General features: G+C 41.6%; 2 protein-coding genes across 3 annotated transcripts; both read right to left on the bottom strand.

Annotated features, from left to right (window-relative positions):
- Positions 1-18,723: 18,723 nt before the first annotated feature.
- Positions 18,724-20,399, bottom strand: LOC308142399 (gap junction delta-2 protein; the record flags this gene model as incomplete). The annotated part of the gene is made up of 2 exons (XM_080512779.1): positions 18,724-19,567; positions 20,329-20,399. 2 exons carry the CDS (start codon positions 20,397-20,399, stop codon positions 18,724-18,726), a joined length of 915 nt encoding a protein of 304 aa, XP_080368905.1.
- Positions 20,400-21,891: 1,492 nt separating this feature from the next.
- Positions 21,892-25,946, bottom strand: LOC308142196 (actin, alpha cardiac muscle 1). Of its 2 annotated transcripts, none has more exons than XM_080512542.1 (7): positions 25,797-25,946; positions 25,184-25,322; positions 24,581-24,905; positions 24,342-24,503; positions 23,947-24,138; positions 22,302-22,483; positions 21,892-22,219 (listed from the first exon to the last, which is right to left on the bottom strand). In XM_080512542.1, the coding sequence occupies exons 2-7, from the start codon at positions 25,310-25,312 to the stop codon at positions 22,076-22,078; spliced, it is 1,134 nt and encodes a 377-aa protein (XP_080368668.1). In that variant the 5' UTR covers positions 25,313-25,322; positions 25,797-25,946; the 3' UTR covers positions 21,892-22,075. The 2 variants fall into 2 exon arrangements, with proteins under 2 accessions (XP_080368668.1, XP_080368669.1); XM_080512543.1 differs by having other exon boundaries at positions 25,184-25,352; positions 25,797-25,929.
- Between the last annotated feature and the right edge of the window lie 1,535 nt (positions 25,947-27,481).

The raw sequence follows: 27,481 nt of genomic DNA, 5'->3' as shown, positions 1-27,481 counted from the left end.
TTTCAAGTGCTTGAACTGAACTCACGGACCTGAGATGTAAACTTCCAGAAAACAAACAAACTATATGCAGCAATGTAGTAATGTATATTTAATGTCCTTCACTGAGTACCTACCAATAAGAAGGAATAATTTATTAGGTTAATTTGAGGCAATCCATATCTTGCATGTTAGACAAAGACAGCTTATAATTCCTTTAATCATTATTATTAGGGGAGTTGTGACACATGAGGATCTCACAAGCGATACTTAATATTTTTAGTGAGCATAAATCCTGCTTCTTTTGTTCTCCTGTTCGCGTTTATTTGTATGGTAATGTTTGAGAAAGAGGCATGAAGCTGAATGATATTTCTGTATTACATTGAACGTAAGCCTCGCTGTGTAGAATATCAACTACTGTCTTAGGATGAGAGGGCAGAAAAGGACACTGCAGCATGTGTCAGAACAAAGATCCAAACAAGATGTTTCTGATAGAATGTTCAAAAGGGAAATGGCTTTCAGATTTAAAAAAAAAACAAGAAAAAACAACCTTTAAATGGGTTTTGAAATGGTGGGATTCAAACTTTAGTGTAGATATTCAGCGTGCAGGGCTGTTTTCAGGTCTGTAGTGCTGCAGACAGGTCGAGGGACTAAGAGGAGAGGAAAAACTGAGAAAGGCAGAGGACGCTGAGTACTGAGCACACATATCCAGGTTCGCTAATGGAAACAGGCTTCTCGGTCCCGTCACTTTGAAAAGATCCCCGGACCATCGACCACGCTTTAATCTTTAGCAGGTGCACAAACACGGCCTTACACTGAAAACATACATGATGAAGAGGGAAACAAAGGTTAAGTGGAAAAAAATGGAAACCACAGCAACCTCTTACTGCTATAAAGTGCCTATTATATAATACGACAAAGTTTTCGAAATGTCTCATTCACACACATGTAATTTCATGAAAAACTAACTCTTTTTCCCTTATCATTAGTCATTGTGGCTTAATAGTATTCCTTACACATGAATCAGCTTGTTGCCAAATCAACACTTTATTGGCATGAGTGTAAATATGATTTCCAAATGGCATCAGATCCTCCTGTCCCCCCATAGATTTCTGGCTCACATTTGCTTTTGGTTCAAAAGCAGAAGGTAACAGGGCCTCAATCCAAACATCAATCAATTGGATTCCACCAGACCACTGCGAGGACAGCGACTGCATTATAAGATAGTCCTATTTACTCAGTTGTGTCAAAGTCACCAGTAAAACTATTTTGACTTGACATACAATGTTAATGTGTTAATGATGTTCACAGATGCCATCAGAATGTAAACTGATATGTCTTAAAGACTCAAAACAACCACATCTACTGAACCTTTAGTCTATAGCTGGGATACTCATTGCGCGGATTGCGAGCCACATGCGGCTTGTCAGGCTTTAGTTTTTTTTTTTTTTTTTAATGTGCTACATAAATATACAGTGAATGCGACACTTAAAAAAACTAATGTCTGCATCTTAAAGGGGGCACTGTCCAACCTGGAAATGCAGCCCACATTTACAACACCTGATAGTACCAAGATGGCGGTGCTGTCACAAGCTTCCTCTTTTAGTACTAAACAGTTCAGCAAAAAGTATTTCTGAAAACATTTTTAGGCGAGAAATAAGCTGTGCAGTTGTTGAATCTTTCCTTGCTTCAGTTTCATTACCCCGAGTTTTACCAAAGTTTCTCGATCCGCCGGAGCTCCGCTCCTCATGCCTAATTTGCATACATTTAGATGGGTGAGTGTGAATCCAGATTCAGTGATGTGATTGAATGTACAGAGATTCTCCATTTGATTGAAAACCCCTTCCTTGTTGATGTATCCTCTCACGCCATCCATCACGCTGCTCTGTCACAGTAATCGTGCTGCTTTGGAGAGTGAAATAATTGAACTGCAAACAAATGACATTCTCCAAGTTGAACTCAGAGCAGGTGTCTGGTTTCTGAAGCAGACTTTCCTATTTTCAAACCACTTGCTCAGAAAGTAATGACTTTTGTCATGAGCATAAACACATGAGTCAACATTTTCAATGATGAGTGGAGAACAATGGTCTTAATTGAAAATGTATTGGCTGTGTTGTTACTTTTTATATTAGATTCCCATTTTATATGTAGAAATACACATTTGCAAAAGTGACTTGGTATGTTGTTGTAAAAGTGGCTCACCTTGATTTTGCTCTGCCAGGATCACTGGTCTATAGGTTAGAAAAACATCCATTGCCATGCAAACAATACACAAATCTATTTATGCTTGTGTTATACTGATCAGGCAAAGTTCAGTTCAATGAAAACATATCTGTCATTACTTCAAGTCCTGCTAAATTATAGCCAAACATGTATAAAGTTTGATGTTTAAGTTTAATCACACATTTTGTCTTCATCCTATGCATGCAGGGTGATGAGACAAGAATTGTCTGCCCAGTGTATGTCGCCAGTAAGTGACCACAACAATATTTGTACATGTATGTGTGCAGTCCCAAGTGCTTCCTTGTTTGCATATAGCGTAGTATGTTCGCAGCCTGACTAGCCTCGGGCAGCTCCCAGAAATTGAGTCCAGGATGAGAGATGAGGAAGGCACAGTAGCCACAGCTGAGCACTGGCACTGATGAGCAAACAAGTAATCAAAGAGACGTGAAGAAGAGAAGATGCTTCAGGTTTGTGATCGGAAGGAACTAACGAAGGTTGAAAAATGAAGGGTATTCTGTGGTGTCTTCGCTGCACTGCTTTAGTGGTCTGTCCTGACAGTAGTGGGTGATAGGCATAATGTGTTTCTGGACAACTGTCAGACTTGTGTCTGCCTACTGGCGCTCTTATGTTTCCCATGTTATCATTGTGGTGAAAACATAGAATAAAGATCACAGATTCTTCATCTTGAGTCAGCTAATGGAGTGTGAGAAAGCCGCCCAGCAGCCCTCATTTCCGTTCTATAATTGGCAGCCAGGACAGCGTGTGGCACCTTAGCCTCCTCACACAAACAACAACAAGCTGAGCCGGTGCATTTGGGAGCCCATTGTGCAGGAGTCACATGTGTTACTAACTCAGATGTGTCCAGCTCTGAATGATGCAGTAGGTGTTAAAAGCCTTTAAAATGAGTTTAGAAACTGCTCACGGTCTTATTGTACAGCAGCTTCTGGTGTATATGTATAGAAAGGTGTGGCCCATATCAACCACAATGGACATTTATGACTGATAGATAAAATAATCATTTTGACACTTCAGTGTTTAATGCTACACACCAACACCCATAAAAATAGAGCAGGAGAGGTGCTTGTTATTTACATTGGCTGTGCAATGTAAGTCAGGAGGTCTGGGAGAATAGATGCATGTATCATCCATGAACAAATAGCGTTATTGACATTATACATCACCCTATACTGAAATTACAGCTGCTCCTCCCTTCATGTACTAATCATTCAAATTTAAATATACAGGCAATGAAATCATCAAGATATAAAGATTTCAAAAGTATCAAGAAAATGTCTACTTTCACTCCTTCCCCACTCTCCATAAATTCACATTTCAGTACTTAACATTGTGTCTGTTCTATGTAATCTGTGCCTTGCTGCAGGATCCCTGACAGCTGAGGTGAAACTTTGTGATCTGAGCCTCCTGCCCCCATCAAGTCTACAGCGAGTGGATTAGCCATTTGATGACACAGTCTTTGTTTCCCTGTTGCTCTCCGTCTCTGTCCAATCCTTTCCACTCTATCCTCTAACCACAAAGAAAACCACAGAAAGCTTTTTTTCTCTGAGTTTTTCCTTTCTGGCATCTCCTGTGCTTGCTCATGTGGGAAAGTTCGCTTTTTCTCTTTATTTGTGCTTTGAGATGACTGGCACTGTATAAATAGAACTTAATCGAAATTCATTTCAAAATTAATAATGTCCATGCCAACCTTATTTAAAGTACTGATGGCCCATCAGCTATTTCTCTGGATGCTCATCAGACTGTAGAGTTTATCTGAAAGCAGCAATTCAAACAGACAATGTGCTGGGTGGTGATAATCTTCTGACCTGTGTGAGATAATGCAGCACAGGTATTATTTCCTGTTTAATGCAGAACGGATTCTCCAGATATGAGCTACTGTGTAGTAAATAACGTTTTCCACTTTGAAAATCGCTGATATAATTCCTGGAGTAGCTTTTGATCTTTGAGCCGGCCCCATGAAATCACCCTTATCTATGAGAGGCCTGACCTCTTTTCTTGAAAATGTTCAAGGAAAGAAAAGGAGTCCCTGTGTGCTACAAGTGCTTCAACCCTCTACTTTCTCGATTCCTCAAATACAAAAGAAAAGAAGTGAATAGAAAGTGTGTCACCAGCTGCAAAATCTCAGGTGAGCGATAGAAATGACTCAGGCGTGGCTCCCATGAGTGCCAGACGGAAACCATCAATGAATCATCACTTCCTCTCATTCAGTCCTACCTGCATTCATCTCTCTGGAGATGAACTCCAGGACATCCTGCGTCGCCAATTGTCTCTCGGCATCAGCAAACCACTTTTCCCTCTCTGTCTCTCTTTTTCTATATACATACATCTCAAACTTCCTTTCTGTTGTCCGCTGTCCCTTGTGAGGCCAAAGTGGGGCATGTACGCTGGGAGAGAGGGGAAACTTGTTGGCTGATTGGAGATTTCAGCCCTGAGGGAAAGCTCACAGCCTTCTGACGGGAAGAATGACTGACAGTGAGTGTTTGTTTGGTTGGCAGACACGGGCACCCGGAGGTGGGTGAGCAGAGAGCGGCCAGAGTGGCAAAAAGATGTGCCGGGATGGGGACAACAAACAAGGTCACACAAACTGTGTCACTGTCAAAACTATGTCAGGGTAGAAAGGTTTTCAAGGTGATGGTTGCAGTTTTTAGAAGGTGACATTTAAATCTATGCAAAATGTAACATTTCAGCATTTCAGTTTTTCTGTTTTCTGAACTGCTAAAAGAAATATAAATGTTAATTGTGTTAACTCTTACATGCACTATATAGTGAAGTCATCCAATTCCAAAACAGTATGTTTTATTACAAAAATCTTCATTCTAACATGTATTCATTTTCTTCATTCATGCAATAACCACCGAACAAGATCAGTTCTGCTTTTCATTGATCTCAACAGCTGTTAACAATACTGTATAAAAATGTGTTATTAAATCCAGCATTCAACCATAAATTACTAGCTGATGTTATACTATGTGGTGGTGTGTCGGGGGGTGGGGGGGATAATGTGGCTCAGGCTTTGTGAAGGTTGAATTACACCTCCTGTATTACTTCATTTGCACATCATGTGTAAGATATTTCCTCTACAGCCTGTACAGAACAAGACTGTAAATGAAAACAAGCCTCACCTCTGAAGGTGTAACGATAGATATGTTCAGCCAGATATCTTCATGCTGGAGCACAGTTGCACCTCAGGTCTGATGAATTATGCAGTTGAGGATCATCCCAAACGTTTTTGGGGATTTGGGTTTCTCCTCCGTACCTCGTGTAGTAGTAAACACTGCATGATTTATCAAAGGCTAGAAACAGCTTGTATGACTGCAGCAGGTTTCCCGCAGAGAAGGAGAGCAACTCGAATGAAAAGTATTCGCCTGCTCGTTGCTAATGCTGGCTGGCATCGCCTCTGTCTGCATGAGTGAGATCATATCTGCAAACAAGAAAGCCGTGGTGAAGTCATGTCTGCCTGAAAGAGACAGCAGTGGAACTGTCCAGCACTCCTTTCTTTTCCTTTTTCCTCCCCCTGTATCCCCCTTCCCCTCAACTCTCAGGTGTAATTTTGCTTTCCGCTTACCTTTCCCTTAGTCTCCTTTGTGGTGGTCTTGTTCTGATTCATGGTACCCAGGACGAGGTACAGAGGTGATGTAATGCAGGTCTGCACTCATGAATGTTTGAACAGAAATTTCACACTCTATTTCAGCCAGTGTGAAACAGGGATTGACTGGGTGTTTTCATGAAATAGGTGTGTGTGTGTGTGTGTGTGGGGGGGGGGGGGGGGGGGCTAAATCTGCATAGAAACTCACATCAGATTATGATTAAGATGAGTAATTACCAGTATAAGCAAATAATTAAAAAAAAACTCCTTTAACTTGTATATCTTGAATGCAAAAGTAGCCTCAGATTCACATCCTCCTATAAACTGATTTGCATAGGTTATGATTCCTCAATTATTGTATCATTTTGAGGAAATGTAACATATGGAGGCAGCTATATATTTAATTTTAGTTCAGCTCACATGTTTTATGCAATGAATCCATTTACATATGTTTGCATACATTGATCGTTGCAATATAGTGTTTACTGCACATGAGGCAAAGCACTGAAACATTCTGATGTTAAACATTTGTAAAATGTTCAACTCAGAATAATCATCGTATCATGATTGACGACAAAGAAAATAATTGTCAATTGGTGTCTTTTGATTATCAGACTCAGTCACATTATGTGAACATTTTTTATGGACATTTCTTTATTGAGAAAGAGACAAAAAAAAAAATAAAAGGGAGCTTGTGTAACCCAGATAGACATACAGTGATGATCGCAGGACGGTCTTTGCCAGATGTGTGACGTCTCCCAAGGGGGAACCCTGGTGCACTGTGCTTCAGGATTAATCGTTTGAATAAAAGAAAGCATAATTAAAACCTTCCTTCATGTCCAGGCGATCAAACAGACAGAGAAAGAGGGGACGAGAGAGGGAGGATAGACAGCCTTGATGGATAACCAATCCAAGGCCCCCCCCTCCCTTTAGTCACGCCACACGCACACGCAACATGCCTTTAGCTGGGATGACATACTGTACATAAGCACAGGGGGCACAATTGATGGCTCCTGTCTCTCAAATGCAGACAGCATCAATTTGTCCTGCGCGGCGTTACTGCGGCTGTGAGGCGGGAGAGCAGCTGAAGTTTTGATTGCCACATGAATCAGCCATGCAGCAGAAATCAGTGCGAGCGGAAATGATTTTGTCCGCTGGACACGTAGTATTCAAAGATTGTTGGCGTGGAGAGACAGTAACCTCCCATAAACACAGTCAGTCAGTGTTAAACCACCAGGTGGTTCATTTCCATTATACTGTATATACAAGGTGGCAGTGGACCACCCAAGCCATGACATGCTTCAATTTTAACCCTTTAGGGCACTCACTGAAATGCTTCAATTTGTCATTGGATTGTTCATCCACTAATGAGCTACGCGCCGTGCAACTCACATGTAGACCAGTGATTTGTCTGGTCTCCATGCATAGAAAGAAGATCCACATGTTAAAATTAAGATTCACCAAAAACAGGATGATACAATATAATGTTCAATTTCCATTGTGTGGGCTCCACTGAAATAAAGCAGGCTTGAGGCCCTCCAACTTTCACATGCCACATGAAATTGGGCAAAGAAAAAGCAAAAATGACTTGTGCAGAAATACTACAAATATGATCCATTGATAGTTTAGATATATTTGAAATGAATCATCCAGCAGTTTTTAACAGTAACCTATTTTCCAGACAGTATTGACTTTAATTTTCAATCTGTAAACTTGTCTTAAATTCCTTCCCATTACCTGTTCATTTAAATAATTGAAGGTATTTTCCTAATCTAAAAGAAACTTTGAAGTCAAATTGTCATTCTTTGTCATTACTTGGAGAAAAATCCGACACAATCAGCATCTATTTAAATGTGTTTCACAAATGTTCTCTTCTGGTATTATCCATTCCATTAATATTCATTTGAAGAAACAGAAAGAAATTAGGAAACTACTTGATTAAAAATGGCTTTTATAAAACGTATTCATACAGTTTTTAGCGTTGTTTGTAGTTTTGCCTTGAAATTTTCATTCAAGTTGAATTTAATGCTTGTTCTTAGTTTGAACGGCTTCTGGGCGTTTAACAAGCTTCCACTTTAGTCTCTGTGATGACTTGGCAAGCTACCAACCAGCGTTTCCTGAATATTCATCCAGGAAGTGAATATGGGCAGTGCATAGCATTGTGCATGTTCTCTTTCTGTGGTCCAAAACTTATAACACACTCACACTTGCAATGTCCGATCTCCCTTTCGCTTAGCTTGTGAATAAATGTAATCCAAGAGCCTGTGTGTCACAGATAGAGAGAATTCATGCTGGTCTGGTCATGCCATGGCCTGCAATGAGCAGCGCTTCTGCATGGAGGACATTTCCAATGCTTCAGGGGGGAGCAGGGGGGGAGAACTGTGGGGGACAGCTGCTCACTCAGGTCGCGTGAACCCAAATCTCTGTTTGGAGGGAGACCAGCTTGTCTCCAGTTGCGCCTCCTCAGGCCAATGGGAGAGCGTTCAGACCAGCCAGAGCAGCTTGCACTGCAGAGGCAGTGTATTCCTCTTCTCTTCCATGCCAGAAAGGAAAGAAAGGAAGAAGACTTTGGGAAAAGTACAATTTAAATTAAATATAAAGCACATTATTATGTAGTGCATGGACAAATAGAAAATATATTGCGATTAACTGATAATTCTTCAGTCAGTAGCATTAATTAGAGATAAAATGTTATCTTACCAGACTGATACCAATTGATAATTTAAAGTAAACAGCATGCACATTCTATATTTTTCACTTATTGTGCCATAAACAGTATGTTCTACTGTGCTGAGGTTTGGAGTAATGTATTTAAAACTAACGTCAATTATATGACCAATTTTACTGTAATTCCATAAATCCATTATTCGTATGGTCCCACACTATAAAATGTTTAGACATTGGTGTTTATTAAGCATTAGAAATATTATAAGGGGTTCAGAGTAAAAAATTGTTTTTATTAGTTTTGGTGTTTTATGTTCTATTTTGTGAATCGGTTCATATTCTAGGTTATTTCTCTGATTGTTATATATATATATATATATATAAATAAATGAGCACATGGATGGATGGATGGATGGATGGATGAATGAATGGAAAGAAAAGAATGGCAATATTGTAAAATTTTGTGTAGATTGTTTTTGTATAGAATGTAAAACTGGGTTGTGGGTGCATTTGTGTGCGTGTGTGTGTGTGTGTGTGTGTGTGTGTGTGTGTGTGTGTGTGTGTGTGTGTGTGTGTGTGTGTGTGTGTGTGTGTGTGTGTGTGTGTGTGTGTGTGTGTGTGTGTGTGTGTGTGTGTGTATGCGTTTTGAAGTGAATTGAACATCTTTAGTTCAATATGTTTTCTGTTACAATCAGGGACACTAATTATTGCATACAGTGAGATTTGATTCTTTAGAAATGCTCTGAAAATGCTTCCAGTGATCAAACAGAGAAAAAAAAGCTTCTGAGGTTGCTCCACATTCTGTCGACATCCAATGTACAATGTGCTTTTGTGATTTTCATCCATCTGTCCATCCTTCCACCTGTCTTCTTCACCCACTGTATCCAACTTGAGGGACTTAAGGAAGCTGGAGCCGATCTAAAAATGGCATGTTCTAAAAATAGTGGTCAGTACAAATAATGTGATTTGAAAATCTAATCATTGTGAAGATTTGTCGCCCTTCCACTTACTCTGTACCATTTAAGCAGCTCCTGGATTAAAAAAAAAGGTTGATGACCCCTGTACAGTCTCAAGACCAATTAACCTTATGGCATGTGTTTGGGCTGTGGGAAGAAACTGTGTCACCAAAGAAAGAAAGAAAGAAAGTCGCCCTAACTCAGAATCAGGGCTGGATTATTCTTGCTGTGATGTTTTGCTGACCAATGAAATACTATGCATCAATATTATTGGAATACAGTTTATTTCGTCTATGTCTGTATCTTAAAAAGTGAGTACAGATTCTGTGGGATTGTTCAAACTCAATATTGTGTAATCCTACTGCTTGAACTAGTTTAACCTCTGTTGAGACAGAAAAAGTACAACAATCAAATGTAAGCGTAAAAATGCATTTGATTGAATGAATTGAATTGATTTGTTTTTTAAAAATGCACCAGCAACTTTTCTAACAAGTGAAGTTGTGGAGGACATAAGATAAATGATCAGACCACACGAGAATAAAATATAGTCTTAAGATTGAGATCATAAATCAGCTGAAGTCAGGAGAAACAGACCTTCGTCAGGTAGAGCCCATCTGTTCGCTGCTGGCGTATTGATCCCAGAATGCCATTAAGCTATTTCTTTAAGTATTTCACAGCATCAGCAGAGTGAAACTACAGTACTGAACCCTGGCCCCGCTGTCCTTGTGCTCGTCCAGTATTGCCCCCCCGACCACCTCGGTAATGATTTTTGGCTTGCAAGTCTCTTCAGCCCAGTCATATCAGTCTGCGTTAATTGTGGCATGTATTGGGTTAGAAGCGCTGGCCATTGATTTCCCTTGGGAACGCTAGATTTTTCATTTCTAAATCACATGCACGTCTTTCTATTTCCCTGTCTCTGAATGGAAATACAGCTGGTATTTATGTTATGAAATCATGGCAGTGTTACCTTTGGCTGTAAAGGCAGGTTGGCAGCAAAAAGCAGAGAATCATTTGCTGAACGTCAAAGCCTCACGGCAACGGTCCAGATCACAAATTTACACTAACAGAAATGAATGGCTCAGATTACAATTGATCTCTCACTAATATGAGGAATCTCGTGCACACATTTCAAGACATCTTCTGGCACACCCGGCGCCGTATCTCCGCAGTGTGGTGGGGAGGTGTTTTGTGTTTTGTGTGAAACTGGACGGCTTGGAAGGAGGGTCGGAAGACGAGATTTCTCAGTCTAATTAACGCCTCGGCAACAACGGCAGCATACGTTTCTTCGCAAATTTCCCAGCAGCCTTCTTTCCATTTGAAGCACCCAGCCAGGGAGCAGCACAGCATGTGCGCTCCCAGGCTTCTGAGAGCAGAGCGGGCGCGTGTGTCATTTCATGGGTCAGTTTGGGCAAATTGTGACAAACTATTGGGAGGATTTAAGGTTTGCAGGCAGTAGTCAACTCGGGTTTATTGCTACCATCTGCATCACAGGGCCAAAAATGCACAAAGATGAAAGAATTCAATATGTTGTTTTGAGGCAAACAGACGGTCTGAGGTCGCTGTTATTTTTATGTGTTTTGATGGTGAATGTGGGACATATTTACACATTTTTGTCCTCTTTTAGCGGCCTCAAGAGTTTATATTTGCAGGGCGTTTAAAGTAAAAAGGAATGGTAATCAAAACCGTGAACCACATCAATGCAACGGCTCTGCTTTGGAGGTTTTTTTCTTTTTCTACTGTTTATTTCAAATGTACTTATTTGGTTACAATAGAGTAACAATTTGTAAAGGTGAGTTGTTTTTCCAACCCAGGACAAATCGAGGGGTCAAGACAATTCTTTTTCTTCAATATTATGATTAAAAGGAATAAGTTGAGGGTGGATGGCATAACTATGATTTATTTTATCAAAACGCTTATGAGTAGAACTGAATTTGTTCTATTTTGGAGACAATTTAAAATCAATTTTACTGTAACACTTGTCGACTACAGCGAGAGATTTACCAGCCTTTTCCAAGTAACCAGTACAGGCAGAGCCATGCTTTTATTCCCTGATGTGAAATGCATTGAGAAAAGAAAAATGAAAACGTATTACTTCTTGACACAAAAACATGTGTGGTGGGAGAGTTATGGGCGGTAGGGAGGAGATGTAATCTCCAAACTCCAATTTGGAGTGTACAGAACGGCCTTGCTCTGTTGTTGTGCTTGTATTTCTGTTGCATTGTTGACGTTTGAAGCGATTTTGCTTCTCTGCAGCATCAAAATATGCCACAGCAGTGTCAACATGCAAACACAAGCTAAATGGCTTCGTTGGATACAGGACTCCCAGGAGTAATGCAATTTATTTTGAATTTACTATCCCCGAGCCATTTAACATATTTTTGTTGTGTCTTTTTACATAGAAAATGAATTAAATGTTGCATTACTATAGCTAATCCAGCTACAATGGCTTCAAACAATGCTGCATTTAAAAAAAACCTCTGCAATGTGTGATCTCATACCGTTTTTTTTAAAGGCCCTGTAAAACGACAGCCACGTGATTCACGGCCAAGTGGTATCAGAGAGGAGAGAGGAGGAGGCAGTTGGATGAGCAAATAGGTAGGCAGACAAATTAAGGAGCGGGTGAGAGAAGGAGATTAGAGTGAGGCAGTCAAATATAGAAAAGTATAGATTCTTTAGTGGGGAGGAAAAAGGGAATACATGAAGAAGGGAGTGTGGAGCGAGAAACTGTGATAATCACGGGAAAGCCACAGAGAAAAGACAGACGACAATGAGCCTGGTTCACGCGGAGTGCAAAGGTAAAAACCACAGCGAGGCAGATCATGTATGAAGTAAGCAGCAGTGGCAGGGTCAGTGAGTCCAACCCATATTGTGTAATCTTGTGTTTCCTCCCCGGAATTGGAAACAGCTGAAATCATCAAAGTGATGATATTTCTATTGAACTCCTCCCTTCTCTTTCTCTGTTTGCATTTCATAAATTATCTTTTTTTTCCCCTTTGCTGCTGCTTCCATACTCCTCTGGCAGCTATACAGACAAGTTGAAAGGTGGTCCTTTATTCTACACCCACAAATCTTACAAGATGGGTATTATCTTCTATTCATGTGAGCCTCTGTAATACACTGTAGTGATTCATAGTCTTCTCTATGTGTGACTGCATTTCAGTGTGGGTAGTTGTAAATTAATAACGCTACACCTCTGCCTCTGCCTTTTCCATCTTGCACATTGCTGCTCCCAGCCTCCCACCGTATATCAGTGCAGTCCAATTGGCTCTGGCACCAGCTCGGTGTCCGATTAAGACTTGCCAGCCACTGATTTTTATTGGCTGTGTAATGGTGCAGAACCTAAACATTTATCAGGGTCGATGGGCTGTATGTAGTACAAGCTATTAGGCAGCGCAAAGGAGGCGGGCGGCGGTAGAAAGTTCGAACAAGCTGTAGATGTCAGAATGAACTGTCACCACTGGAAAGAAATTGAAGTTGTCACAAGCAAGAAATTGTTTATGGTTTGTTTTTGCTGCAGCGGGGCCTGAGTCTGTCTGATTTGCATTAATGATAAACTAGTTTACCAGAGGAAGTTGGTGCAGTGTGGCAACAACAAAGTTGCTGTACCCCTATGGGCTGTACCTATAAATCATGACGCTTCACAACAGCAAATTCGCTGAATATAAAGAAAATATTTAGGTAAATGACTGAACTTGCTTGGTCTCTTTTTAAAAATGTGACTCAGGGGCTGATCAAGATTTTATTAGATAAGTTCATTGATACTGACTTGTTTATAGTCCTCTTTCAACAGTATTATGAGGTTGGGCATGTCTCCATGGTTATGTTATTGTCTTTAACCTTTGTTTCTTTATCATTCCTTTAGAAGCATGATGCAAAATGTGACTATTTTAGCATTGTCAGTCATCACAAAATGTAACATTTCCTTCAGCCTTTGCAGTGAAGACAGGCAGAAATATCCTCCAAGTGACAACATTTTCAGTCCTACACTCCCAGTTCAAGCTACTTTCATTTTTAAATAGGACAGATGGTAACTTAACACAAAGAATGAAATCACTTACATCTATGGCAATGAGGAGAAATGGTTTATACAGTCCAAGCTGGTGTCGCCAACATACCACCATTGAAGCGCCACCCCTGCACTCATTGTCTCGACCTGGCCTATCTTGCTCAGGAGAAAGGAGGAGGCATCCAGGGTTTTTGGGTTTTGGGTACATTTTGTTCTCACCCAGGTGCCGACTGTCCCACTGTGAACCTCTGGTTGACAAATCTGAGTATAATCCGCTAATGTTCTTAATCCTGGGGTCACATTAAAAAATGGATGATAAATTAATCTGCTGTCAGGTCTGTCAGGTGTATTTCGTCGGTGCCAGTGCTTATTTTCAACCAAATCCTTGTGCATGGGCCAATATGACCTTACCACCAGCCAAAGCAGCCAGCCAAATCCCTCTGTCTCCACTCCATCCTCTCTGTCCTTGTTACTGTGGAAGATTTCATTATAGTAGTGGCAAAAAAATCAAAAATACCCAAAAGCACAGATCAGAGAAGAAAAAGTGTTGTTGCTGTTCTGCTTCTTTGAACTGCTACGCAGCTCTGCGGCGAGCAGGGAGAGGAGCGGTTGTAGCTGGAGACAGAGAAACCTACTTTACCACCGGAGTGGAGTGGATGCTTTCGCTCCCCTGGCAGAAGGAAAGTTTGAGACTTGGTCACACTTTGCAAATGCATTACTGCCTCTCCCCCCACACGGATGCAAACATCAACTGTGTTTTGTTTCAAAGTTTGCCATATCTGCCTATACCATGCTATACCATGCATATGTGCTGCTGAAACCAGGCTAAATTCATTGCTTCTGGCTGAGTGGATCAAAAAGACCAGCGCTCACTGTTTTTCTTCTGGTTGCTCTCCACTTTTCATGCAGTAATCTGTGCAAAAAGGCAGAATTAAGGAGCCTCGAGCCATCCTTCTCCTTTCAGATTGGTGAAAGGGGAGAAATTGGGAGGACATGGTTATTTAGGGGGGCAGAGGGATTGCAGGATTCACTCTCAGGTGAAAGTTCTGGATTAATCTAAATTTTTAAGACCACACAAAGCAGGAAAAACACTTTATTCTGCACAGAGTTATATTGTTTAACCATGATATGTAATACAGTTAAAGGACAGTGTATTAAATGTTGGGTTTGGTATGGTCAGAAGAAATAGTTTGAGTGAAGCTTTAACATGTGACATTTGTCCCCTATCTTACCTTCCACAGGTTCTTTTTTATCTTTGTATTTTTTTTTAATAGAACAGTATTTACTATGCCCTCACAAACACATTAACCATTGACTATTGCTTGAAACAAAACATGTGTGAGACTTTGGTACACATAATGTAATTCAAGTCCTGGGTTGAGACAATCTGGGATAAATGGTGGCTAATAATGAGGAAGACAATGTCAATTTGTATGTTTGCAAGTATTCAGTATTCTATAGAAGCACTATAGAAGATGGCTGTATGATTATAAAATAGATTGTGGTTGTTTTCAGGTGTATTTGCTCAAAAATACAATTCAAACATGTGTGGATAATTCATAAGAGTTCACATATTTTTGTTCTTGACACTGTCAGCTGGCTGCAGAATTGATGAACTAAAGATGTCTTCAACTTCATCATTCATGTGTGCATCTGAGCTTTTCTCCCCCAAGTATAAACACACAGCTCAGGATGTATCACATCTCACATTCCGAGCGACAAAGACTACTTTTTTGTCCTTCTCAGGAGGAAAGTGCCAAGAGACACTGGTTGAGCAGATTAGCTCACTGAACCCCAAACAACTCACTCAGTCTTTTCACATCTTTTTGAACAGACTCACAAGCCTGAAGCTACACTGGAGCTATACTCAGCAACATAAGCCCATGAAATTTAAATGGTCAATGTGAAAAATAGAAAACATTCCTGATCTACTTTTGGAATAAATAATACAATCAGGGGCGTTCACTTGCAGCTTCGACACGAGTAGCTGATGCCACACATTCTGCTTTAACTCTTAATATCAGGAGCTACTGGAGCAGCATGCCTGGTGACGTGACAACAGCCTCATCGCTTCAATGAAATTTAATGTCAAACATGGCACCTTTAAATATTGTCTACGCATGTCTTGAATATGAATGCTGTAGCAGCATGGTGTTTGTTCTTCATTACTAAATATGTCAATTTCCTGTGCTCACACTCAGAACAGTCGCATGTCAATGATACAAATAAATATCAACAAAAGGTTTTTTGATCAACTGTCTCAGCTATATCTCAAAGGGGATAAGCCCTCCATTTGTGGGAATGCAAAATATTTTAAATAACATGAATTTCCCTTAATAATTGGTTAAAGGAATGTGCTCACACAACAAGCTGTGATACTGGGAGATCAATATAGATGATCAATCTATGATTCTCTCGTCTGCATGTGCAGCATGATATATATTTGTTCGTCCTGAATCAAGATGGGAAGAATAATGACGAAGAGGGCCACGCTGCTCATAAAAAAGCTGTTTGTTTATGAGCTCAGTGTCTTCCTCCCCACCCAAGACAACCAGAGGAGACAAACAACAAACCGTGCCTTCAGCACGATCGTATTTCTTTGTCTGCAAGTCACACTAAAAGAGGATATGTGACTACAAATCCCTGCCTTTACCCTGAGAACCTGCAATCACACAAAATTGGAGGTGTTCCTGCAGTCTTAAAATAGCTCAAATGCGGCCTTATTGTCTTCTCCTGCAGATGCAATGGAGCTGAGGCCAGCAGATAAATGCACAGGTCTGTGAGATTTCTCCTTTTTGACGTACGGTACATCCACATTGTCTTGGATGCATAAATCTGCTACCAGTTAATTGTCATGTGTATTTGTGAAGCTGTCAACTAAAAGCTTTTATGTGGCCAGTATGCAGGCTGCCACGAGCATTAGAAGTACAGATTTACAGTACACTATAAGCTCTGCTATAACCTCACATAATATCAATGCGTGTCTACATACATTTCCAGATGATTTTTTTTGTAATATTGTAGCAAAAGCTTAAAGACTTTTGCAGAGCACTCTGTGTTAATTATAGATACGAAATAGCAGCATTGTGATATTTATACTCCAAAGTGATTCCAGTTTTATTTCATTCGCTTTGTTGTAGGATACTTCAGGATTAACCAGTATTCATAGAGGGACACGTACATGCACACAGCTGTGAACTGCATTGCATCACAGTGAAGTTGACAAACGGCTCTTCTTTCTTCTCCCTTTCTTTTTTCTACTTCATGACTTAGGAAGAAATCTGGAGTCCCTGCTGAGTTGGAGACGGATTCAGGGCCGCTGCTGTTCGATTTCTCCAGGCTTTGCAGAGTCATTCCGGCAGTGGACTCACGAGGAGACCAGCCCTTCCCAGATCACCTGCAAACGTGACCTGCAAATGTTTCATCCCTCTCACACTCACCCCCTTCTGTGGTCTCATAGTTGAGCACTGTGCCCTTTTTGTTTCTCCCACTACCCATCTTTTGTTTTCATTCTGACCTTCACAAGCAGAACCCCCCCCCCCCCCCCCACACACACACACACACACACACACACACACCACCACCACCACCACCACCACCACCACCACCTCCCTTAAATAAGAGAAGGGGTGAACAGAAAGGGCAGCACCTGCAATGTTCAAGAGTTCATCTTTTTTTCTTCCCGGCAGACAACAAGGAAAGTCACATATCAAGTTCATAATGAAAGCCTGTGTATATACAGGGCAGTTTCTAATTTGATGCACGCCATTTAGACTAACAGTTCCCCCAGGCCACTTCGTTATGGAGCATAAGTATTGATGTGTCTCATGGAAGCAGCGTCAGTATTGCAACACATTGCAGAGTGGTGAGATCCTGCACAAGGTGTGTCCTGCAGTAGGCTTCTCAAAAAAAAAAAAAAAACAGAGTGGGTGTGGCTAATAATCTTCACTGCACCAAGGCAAAACTTGCACTGAATATCTTCGTGATAGGTCAGTCACATCCAGCTCCAGCAGCAGACACAAAGTACTGCACCGCACACGTTTCTGGTGTACATGAATCCCACTTTTATTTTCCACAGAAAAGAAAAAGGATGTTTGTTGTTTTTTCTCTGATCTGTTACATTTAAAACCATTCTATGAAAAACTGTAGCACCAGAGCAGATTTGTATTGCCCATTCTTTGATAAAAATTTCTATTTGTGCTATTTTTTCCCCCCAGTTTTGATCAGCTGTGATTGGGGAGTGATGCTCCGTTTTTGTATATATAGATATATTAAAAAAAAAAAAAAAGAGACTAGCACTTCATTTCTTTTTCCAGTCTTTTGCAGGAGAAAAACAGAGGATTTGGTATATCTTATCTTTTTCATTCAAATCACGACAAATACATTTAAAGCAAATTTAAAAAAGAAACTGGGTGGTATTCAGCATAATTCAAGCAGGGAATCAGCTTTTATAATGAGTATTATATATTTATATATTCATATGTATACATATATATCATGTTTATATACAAGTATGGCACTTGATTACACAAAAGCAAGAAAACACTTCACAAATAAAAGCAGTGGGCGCTTTGGTGTGTCATAAATTAAGGAAGTCACAGACGTTAGCGTTTGCAGCAAATTCACCAGATACTGTTTTGCAAGTTCAGCTATTAAGCAATGGAATGGTTACATATGTTAAGGTCAGTGGTGCAACACAGGCAACAAAAAACATGAATTAAGCTGATGTATTTGAACTAACCATTGTCTGTAAGGATTTATATATCTAATGCATATACATATAAATCTGGATTGTTTTTTTTTTCCTTAATGGTGCCAGGTAATTAGGTTGGTGCCAGAAAAAGGTGGAAAGAAAATGTCTTAAAAACACCGTCAGGTCAGTAGCACATTTGGATAAGATCAGGCTCCCAGGTGTTCACCTCTTAGTGCAATTTTTTTTCTTATTATTTTTCTTTTGCATTTACTCTCCTTCAAGTACAGCAGAACAGCCCACAAACAGTAAATGCGTGAACACGTTAACATGGTCTCCATTAAGCATCTTATACAGAGTATAAACGTTACTAAAAAGTTGCATCAGTGCATTAATAAATAAGTAAACAAACATGTAATCCACGTTTGCCATGAAGTCCTTAAAATAATTTAAAAAAAGAAAAGAAAAGAAAAGAAATCGGCCCACTCTTAAAGTCATGACACGAATTAGGCGTGCGGAACTGTCCATCATGTCCATCATGGTATTGTTATTATCATTTTTAGTTTGTTTTTACATGTTTTCACTTCTTCTTCACCCCCATGTGTCACACATAAGCAGAGTCACTGGACTGAGTGCGACCAAAATTGGGCACACTCATCCTCGGCAAGTCCTTATTTCTGATTTCATAGATGGACTTCCTCCGAGCCTGCACGCCCCTCACGGCCGTTTTAATTTTCCTCCAGCCCAAATGATTGAGTTCTGCCAGGTTGAGCACCACACAGAACCCACTGACCGCGAACATGAACACCAGGAACACTGTCTTCTCCGTGGGTCTGGACACGTAGCACTCGACGTCTTTGATGCAGGGGTAGCGATCGCACTCGTACACCGACGGGACGTTGAATCCGTACAAGAAATACTGGCCGACCAAAAAGCCAATTTCCAGCGCGTTTCTGAAAACCACCTGGATGATGTAAAACCTGGAGATGCCCTCTTGTCGCCTCATTTTGGACTTTGTAGTTCTCATGGCCGAATTAGGGATCTCTTTGACTTCCAAGCAGTCCGGCTCGGCTTCTTTGGTGGAGTTCTCCGTGTTTTGAAGTACTCCGTTTACAATGGTGTTCTTTATCTTTTTGCTCTCGTCTCGCTTCAGGGAATCTTGATCCTTATCTAGTGTCAGATAGACTGTTGAGTATCGCCGCTCCTTCTGCTTGGCCGACTGATGCACCGAGTATGTGATAAAACAAAGACTCGGGGTGCACACCATGATGATTTGAAAAACCCAATATCTAATGTGTGAAATGGGAAATGCCTTGTCGTAGCATGCTTGGTTGCAGCCCGGTTGTAAGGTGTTACAAACAAACATGGTCTGCTCGTCATCATAGACAGTCTCTCCAACTATTGCTACGATTAGAATCCGGAAGATGACCACCACTGTTAGTAGGATCCTAAAAAGCAAGCAAACAAACAAACAATGTGAAAATAAGTGCAAATCTATGAATGCGTGTGTGTGTGTGTGTGTGTGTGTGTGGGGGGGGGGGGTTGCGCGCTGAAGCGCGGGGTCCAATCTGGGTGTTGATTTAAGGAGCTGTCCAGTGCTGAAACGGGACGCGGTGTATGTTTGAGTGTGTGTTTCGCTTACCATTATCTCGGTATTGCTTGTGTTTTTTTGGTTTTTCACGTAATGGGAATGACATGTAGGCAATATCTGTATGAGCTGTGTTAACGTGAAAAGGTGATCTCTCTCGCTCTCTCTCTCGCTCTCTCTCTCGCTCTCTCTCTCGCTCTCGCTCTCGCGCTCGCTCTCTCGGCTCTCGCTCCGTCTCCACCTGCCACCCGTGAGCGCACAATCACCACTCAAACTCACCACAACCAACATCAAATGGATAAGTGGATGAATGAATACATGAAACGACAGATGAATTGTAGTGTGGTTTAGCTTGTTATACTTTGCAGCACCATCCCAGGCTCTGGAAAGACAGCGTGTCAACTGATTGACTCAGCTATCTCGTTTAGGTGGAGGACAAAAGGGTGGAATCTGTGAAACAAGACAGGAAAAAAATCCACAACACAGACACGACGGACTGGGCACCATGCTACAGAAGATCCTGGAGTCACAACACAGAAACGGGGGACTGGGGGCCCATGCTAAAGACGATCCTGGAGGCTGCTGCATTTCTTCGTTGTTCTTGGTTTTTGTTGATCTTACCTTCCTATCATAGTAGAGTGCTGCTGGACAGCAGCCTCCAGGAGCCTCTCTAGTATAGTCCATTCCCCCATTTCTGATCATCCGGAGAAGACGAATGTAAAAAAGCAAAGTGTTCAAATCCCTCCGAGAGAAAAGGAAAAAAAAAAAACGTTTATTTCCCGTCCAGTTTTTCTCTGTTTTTCCTCTCAGTCAGTCTCCAAAGCGTCCGAATTCAGCTAAAAAATGCATCCGTCACGGGATGCTGCTACCATCCCCGTCTCTCTGCGAGTGTCTGCGCGCTTTCTGGTTGGTTGTGCGCGCAGCGCGCAGCGCCAGTGAGCGTCCTGCTGTGTGCCGAGCGCTCCCACAACGTTGCCACACTTTTCCTTGTCATGAGAGTCTGAGGGCTGATTACTATAAGCCCTCCTATTTTCGATCTTCAGATCAGGTTGATAGGCTGCGCGCAGCGTCTGGATGGAGGGAGGTTGGATTTAATGTCTTGCCAGCGTTAATCCGCCTTTAAGTAGTCTCCCCCCTCCCCACGCGTCACGTACGCACAGACAGGTCGGTGGAGCGCAGCCAGGAGAGCCTGCGCTTCTGATTTCCAATATTGTTGTTTTGTATAGCGTGAGCAATTCAGCAGACTCAGTTTATGCATTCTTGCACGGGTGTTTCCTCGTGCGTGGCGAGCCCCAAACCTCACCGTGTTGCTCCATACGCAACGAACGCGGCAAGAGGTCTAAATATACTCCTCTCCAACAACGCACCGTTCCCAGGCAAAGCCTGTGGATGATCCGTGTCCGGGTGACACGGGTCAAGGTGACTTTCCTGTGCTTTTAACTTATCAGTAATTCACTCATACACTTCAACACGTGTAGTATAGTATACATATAGCAAACATTTACAGTGGGCTTGATTGGATGTATTGTCCCATATCCCCAACCAGTGCGCAGCTTTAACAATTGACCTAATCCTTTCTCTTTTGGAGCGGACAGCCTCACATGCCCAGAGGTATCCCTCCCCATGTCGCCGGCTGCTGGCCCGGATGGCAGAGCTGTTGTTTTCACCCCGGGCAGAGATGACGCTGTGGATACAGTGACGGAGTGAAAGTACCATCCGAGTTGTTAATCGCTTTACAAGGCAGCCTGCCTGTCTGCCTCTCTGTGTCTGTGTGGACGTTTAAAAATAGAAGTCAAGTATGTGACTCCGCCCTGCTTATTGTTCTGTGATTTCAATTTATGGCTCTGCATTGTCTGCACACTAATATCAGACTGCTGGGTGATTTTGCGCTCCAAGTCAGAGATATGTGTGGGATTGCCCCTGTTGTGAATAATACACGAATTGAATTTGAACACCTTTATTTGCATACAGAAAGTCAATTTGTTGCTAAGTTTTGCACCGAAATTAAACTAATTGAATCACTGTGGTCTTTTGGGGGTTTTTTTTGTTTCTTTGTTTCTTTGTTTCTTTTTTGTTTCTTTTTGTTGCTACCAGGGTTGTTTTCAGTTAATAAAACTTTAAAACATGATGTGTATTTTGCGATCTCTTCACTTTGAAATGTATCTTTTAAAAAAGGAAAGAAAGTGGCTCGGGACTTCTTTATTTATAAACCTATACATTTCCACATATAAATTGCACTTGTGTAAACAAATAATTTGACGACAGCACATGGATTTCTGCTTTGGAGCCATAACTTTGGTTGTTGGCACAGACGATGGGGAGCGGTAAGGAGAAGTTGAGACGGTGAAGACGAGGGCAGTTTTGGCGCTTAGAAACACTTTCGGTGGACTATTGAGGGTCCTGCCTCATCGTACTCCTGTTTGCTGATCCACATCTGCTGGAAGGTGGACAGAGAGGCGAGGATAGAGCCGCCGATCCACACGGAATACTTCCTCTCAGGGGGGGCGATGATCTAAACACAAACACATTGTTTACTCTGTGAAGCTGCAGATGGATATATCAGCGAAATGACAAACTGTGACATGAAAGTTTACCTTAATCTTCATGGTACTTGGGGCCAGAGCGGTGATCTCTTTCTGCATACGGTCAGCGATACCCGGGTACATGGTGGTCCCCCCGGAGAGGACGTTGTTGGCGTACAGGTCCTTACGGATGTCAATGTCGCACTTCATGATGCTGTTGTATGTGGTTTCGTGGATGCCAGCAGATTCCATGCCTGTGCAAACACAGCGGACATTTCTGTGAGTTTCATCCCCCCCTGCAGCACACAACACATCTGACACCGCCGTCAGATGTCAGGACAGGTGCTGAAACGGACAGCTCCGTCAGCCCTGCGAGCTCTGCGCCCCCAGCGCGCGCGCACGCCCCACATCCCAGGCCGCTGTTTATCGGGCACGAGGTGGTAAATCTGAGATGGATTAACTGTGACCTCCAGTTGGTGATCGCAATTAGTCAGCGATTTGGCCAATAAACCCATCAGGGGATAGAAACAACGCTCATTCAAAAGTTTCGTCAGGGTCGAGTCACTTCTCCTCCACAGGGGAGTACAAACACTTTGTTATAAACTAAGTAAATAAACTAAACTAAACTAATAAACTCATATAAGCGTTTCTGATTCAGGTTGGAGAACATCAGGCAGTAAGTTAAATAGTTTTATTTATGTTGTACAAATTGGTGGGAAATGTATCTCGCGTCACTATAAAATGTACTGTACGTGTTTGCCCAAAGTTTCTGGAACACATTGTGACAAGGATTGGAAGTAATGAATTACAAACGCTCACAATAATGCATTTTAGTGATGTTTTTACTTTTATGAGTATTTTTTCCAATAGCCACCGTGGCCAAAAATGCTCACATTACTGTAAACAGGTACTATTCTCGTTTTAGTAGATTTATTCACAAGTGTTACGTTTAATATTTTCTTGACACACTGAACTGTTCCCAGTTAGTTAGTTAGTTAGTTAGTTAGTCTTTAGTTCATTCATTAACAAAAGAAAAACTTTTCTTACACACACTCACATTACTCTATCTAAGTAGCATTTAGGGGAACTTGTACTTTTGTGTAAGTATGCAATTTTTATCATATTTAAGTTAAGTGTCAAATTCGAATACACTGGATCATTTGAAAGTAGTGACAGGAGAAGTACGTTTCACCTCCAAACGTCTGAATAATTTCTTGAATGTTGATTTTAAGTGAAACTTTACAAAAAGTAAAGCAAAATATGTGCTTCCAGAGTCTTAGTATTCTCTGCATGTACTGTTAGTATTAAAAGAGAAACTGTCTATCATGTAAAGTGGTTCCTTAGAAACTATTCGGCTGTATTACACGATTAATTACTGATGCAATCATTTGAAAGCAGCAATTTAATGTTGTTATGGTTAGAAGCCATCCCACAGAGTAAAGTCTAAACTTCTGCACCAAATCATACACGTTTATTACATGTGTTGCATATAAATTTGAGTGCTAATCGAGATTTTTTTGACATTTAAGATTTAAAATGGTAATATTATATTTGAATACCAAATAAGTACTACTCACTGACAAGAAAAAAAAATAATTTGTATTTATGGAGTAGAGCCCGAAACACTAAAAGGTCTTACAGATAATTGACTGTGTCTTCACTGTAACATAGTGGCACTAATTATAGCGCGTGGTTGTCTGCCTTTGCTTTTACGCACCAATGAATGAGGGCTGGAAGACGGTCTCCGGGCAGCGGAAACGCTCATTCCCGATGGTGATGACCTGACCGTCGGGCAACTCGTAGCTCTTCTCCAGGGAGGAGGAGGAGGCGGCCGTGGCCATCTCATTCTCGAAGTCCAGCGCGACGTAGCACAGCTTCTCCTTGATGTCACGGACGATCTCGCGCTCAGCTGAATGACGTCAGAAGAGAATGTTAGAGTCAAAGATGCTTCAAAATATTTGCATGTGAGACGTTGCTTTTCAATACTAGGTTGGCTATGAAACAATTTGATGTAGTAATATTTGTATTTTTGTGGCAGTTACATGATTGGGACAATGCGTAAAACGCCTAACCGTATATTTATGGAATTTGTGATCATCCCTTTGCGCTCACCTGTTGTGACAAAGGAGTATCCACGCTCTGTCAAGATCTTCATGAGGTAATCCGTGAGGTCACGACCCGCCAAGTCAAGGCGCATGATGGCGTGAGGAAGCGCGTAACCCTCATAGATGGGCACGTTGTGGGTCACACCGTCACCAGAGTCCAGGACAATACCTAAATTATCATGAAAGTGGGGTTATGAGTTTATTGAGATGACATCAAAATTTCAGGTGAGGACTCGACCTGCATACCCGTGGTACGACCGGATGCGTACAGGGACAGCACGGCCTGGATGGCCACATACATTGCGGGAACGTTAAATGTCTCGAACATGATCTGGGTCATCTTCTCTCTGTTGGCTTTTGGGTTCAACGGGGCCTCAGTCAGCAGGGTGGGGTGCTCCTCCGGGGCCACTCGCAGCTCGTTGTAAAATGTATGGTGCCAGATCTTCTCCATGTCATCCCAGTTGGTGATGATGCCGTGTTCGATCGGATACTTCAGGGTGAGGATACCTCTTTTGCTCTGTGCCTCGTCGCCGACGTACGAATCCTTTTGCCCCATACCAACCATGACGCCCTGAAAATAGCAGACACGACAACAATTGTGTAATAAATGGTTACTGATACATGCACCAGAGTATGATACTTCTTTTTCTATGTATTATTGTTATATTATAATTTTTTTGTTATTATAATTTTTTATTTGTTTTAAAGAGAGACCGTTCCTAGCAAAATTGATCCAGGCATCCGGGTTCCAAGCTGCTATCCTTATTTAAAGCGTATTGTAAAACGTTTAAAGTAATAGTGGTTGTCCCAACCGATACATTTGTTGCGTTAATGGTATGTTTTCCGTACCTGGTGACGGGGTCGACCAACGATGGAAGGGAACACGGCGCGCGGTGCGTCATCGCCGGCGAAGCCAGCCTTCACCAGGCCGGAGCCGTTATCGCACACCAGGGCGGTGGTCTCGTCGTCGTCACACATGGTGGGAGTTCTGCAAAAATAAAGGCGCGCGTGCGTGTACCTGCACGGTTAGGTCGGTTGTTAAAATCCCTTTTTGTATTTGAGGTGGGCGATTTATATATTTTTTGTCTTCGTTGCTCTTAATAACACAAATGATGCGGTGTTTTCCGGTGTATGGCTTTCTGAATCTCCTATTTTTTTTTTATTGTACCCAAATGATACCCTATTAAAGAAATGTAAAAAGTGATATAGTCTGGTTTTTCGTCATGGGGCGTAGAATATCGGTCCTTTGGACGTTAATGATTAACGTTACTGTGAAAAGCTGATGTAATCCTTGATAATGATATATATTTCAAAAAAATTGGTTTCCGCAGGTTGACGTGATGAGATGCTCCGTTTTACAGTTAGAAGATGACGTCTGGTTAGCTTGTGCTGTTTGTGTTAAAATCCTGTGTCCATCCTCTTGTAATAAGTCCACAGTGGTTGATCCTCCTTCGGTACTCACCAGATCAGCACCGGGGGTGGATCCTGAGTGTGTAAACCAGGAGTGCTGGAACACTGCGTCGAGCCGATTTATACTCCGTCAAGTGTTTGTGAGATGTGAGATGGGGACAAACAGTGCGACCCCTTCTCCATATTTAGTATCCCATCGCCCCTTTGACAACAGCCTTTCCATGAAAGGCTTGACGGGGAGACGGAACTCTGTGTCTGCAGGAGGACGATCACTGCCTTATTTTGATCTTTTACGCACTGATTACCCTTCATCATGTTTTTCTTTAAAAAAACAACAACAACCTTAGTGAGTAATCTGCTCATATACTCACTTTGTTCTCCAATATGAACCACCACAGTTCTTCAAACTTACTGATGTTTTATAAACAACATAAAATTATCCAACTGAAAGATAAAGAGCCACATAGGTTTAGTAGATTTAACCAGGAGTGGCTCCATTGAATTTTTAGGGCAGTAGGTGTGAAAGCACAGGGGGCCCCAAGAGGTAAACTTTAATATTTATATCACAGAGGAAATGGCTTTGTTGACTTGAGAGTGGCTGCAGCTGGTGAAGCGGATTGACTTCCATTTCCAAAGTCAGTGGTTCACATCCCTATCAAGCCAACATGTGCCAAAGTGTCTGTGGGCAAGACAAAACACTCAGCCACTGGGTTTTTCCCAATCCCGTGTGACTTCGCCTGGCAGCTGTGTGTGACTACTCATGAGTTGTTTTACCATTTCTCTTTGTCGAGAGGGCGCTGGTAACTTCTTCATATTAAGGCTGGCCATGCCATGTCCCTCTTGTTATCTTCCACATCTACTTCTTTAGTGTATCTAATGGGCTATTAAAGATAATCTCAAGCAGCCGAAGTGGTTTAAAACATGAACACTCTTATTTTAGCATTGATAGTTATAATATGTAACCATTACTTCATTTTTACAGTAAATCAATATACAGAAATGTCTTCAGAGTCAACAAAGACACCCATTGAGTTTAACACCTTGTGAAAATTAATTGTTGGTTAGTTTTCTTTCCCTTTTATGATAAAACGAGATATGACACTTCACTTAATATCAAAATCACCTAAAATAAAATTGTTTGGAGAGGAAATCAGACTATGGCTAATCCATTCAAATCTTGTGACACCTATTAAAACGTCCAAACATGACCAACACCGAGTACACATCCACAACTTCTTGTTTTGTATTGTTTGTGTGTGTTTCTTAAAATATCCTTTACTCACATATCAATTTAGCCTGCAGTGTACATGCAGGCTGACAGTAGCAAATGGAGAGACCACTTGTGCCATACAGCTGGTGGCAGCAGCTGCTCCAAAGCCCACATTTCAAATTTATCCCAAAGAGGGGCAGCCATCCTGTAGACCAAACACTCCTCCTCATTTCAGAGCAGTCAGTGTGAGGGTGTCCCCATCAGCCCCCAACTACTTGATTTCATTTCACAAATGTGCACCACACGCTGCCGGGCTCAGTCCATAGTAATGGAAAACAGACTCTGGCCTGTGCGTTTGCAGCGTTCGTATGCATAAAATCGATGAATTTCGCTAATTATAATTCTTGGAATTTACTGATGTGGAGATTATGCAACATATGGAGAATTGTGAAATTACAGCTTCTCTCGGCATTTGCATTCAGTTTACTCAGCAAATACTTCACGGGAACCAACTCTCCAATGCTTCA

This window comes from Blennius ocellaris, assembly GCF_963422515.1.
Source record: "Blennius ocellaris genome assembly, chromosome: 17".
NCBI lineage: Eukaryota > Metazoa > Chordata > Actinopteri > Blenniiformes > Blenniidae > Blennius > Blennius ocellaris.
This window is presented reverse-complemented; position numbering and strand designations above follow the sequence as displayed.

Bases quoted from the DNA above. Each gene is read 5' to 3' on its own strand.
- LOC308142196 (XM_080512542.1), bottom strand. From the start codon at position 25,312: ATGTGTGACGACGACGAGACCACCGCCCTGGTGTGCGATAACGGCTCC. The intron at 24,504-24,580 runs GTATGCAGGTCG...ATGATAATTTAG, and splicing joins CGCATCCGGTCGTACCACGG to GTATTGTCCTGGACTCTGGT. The intron at 24,139-24,341 runs GTGAGCGCAAAG...GACGTCATTCAG, and splicing joins ATACTCCTTTGTCACAACAG to CTGAGCGCGAGATCGTCCGT.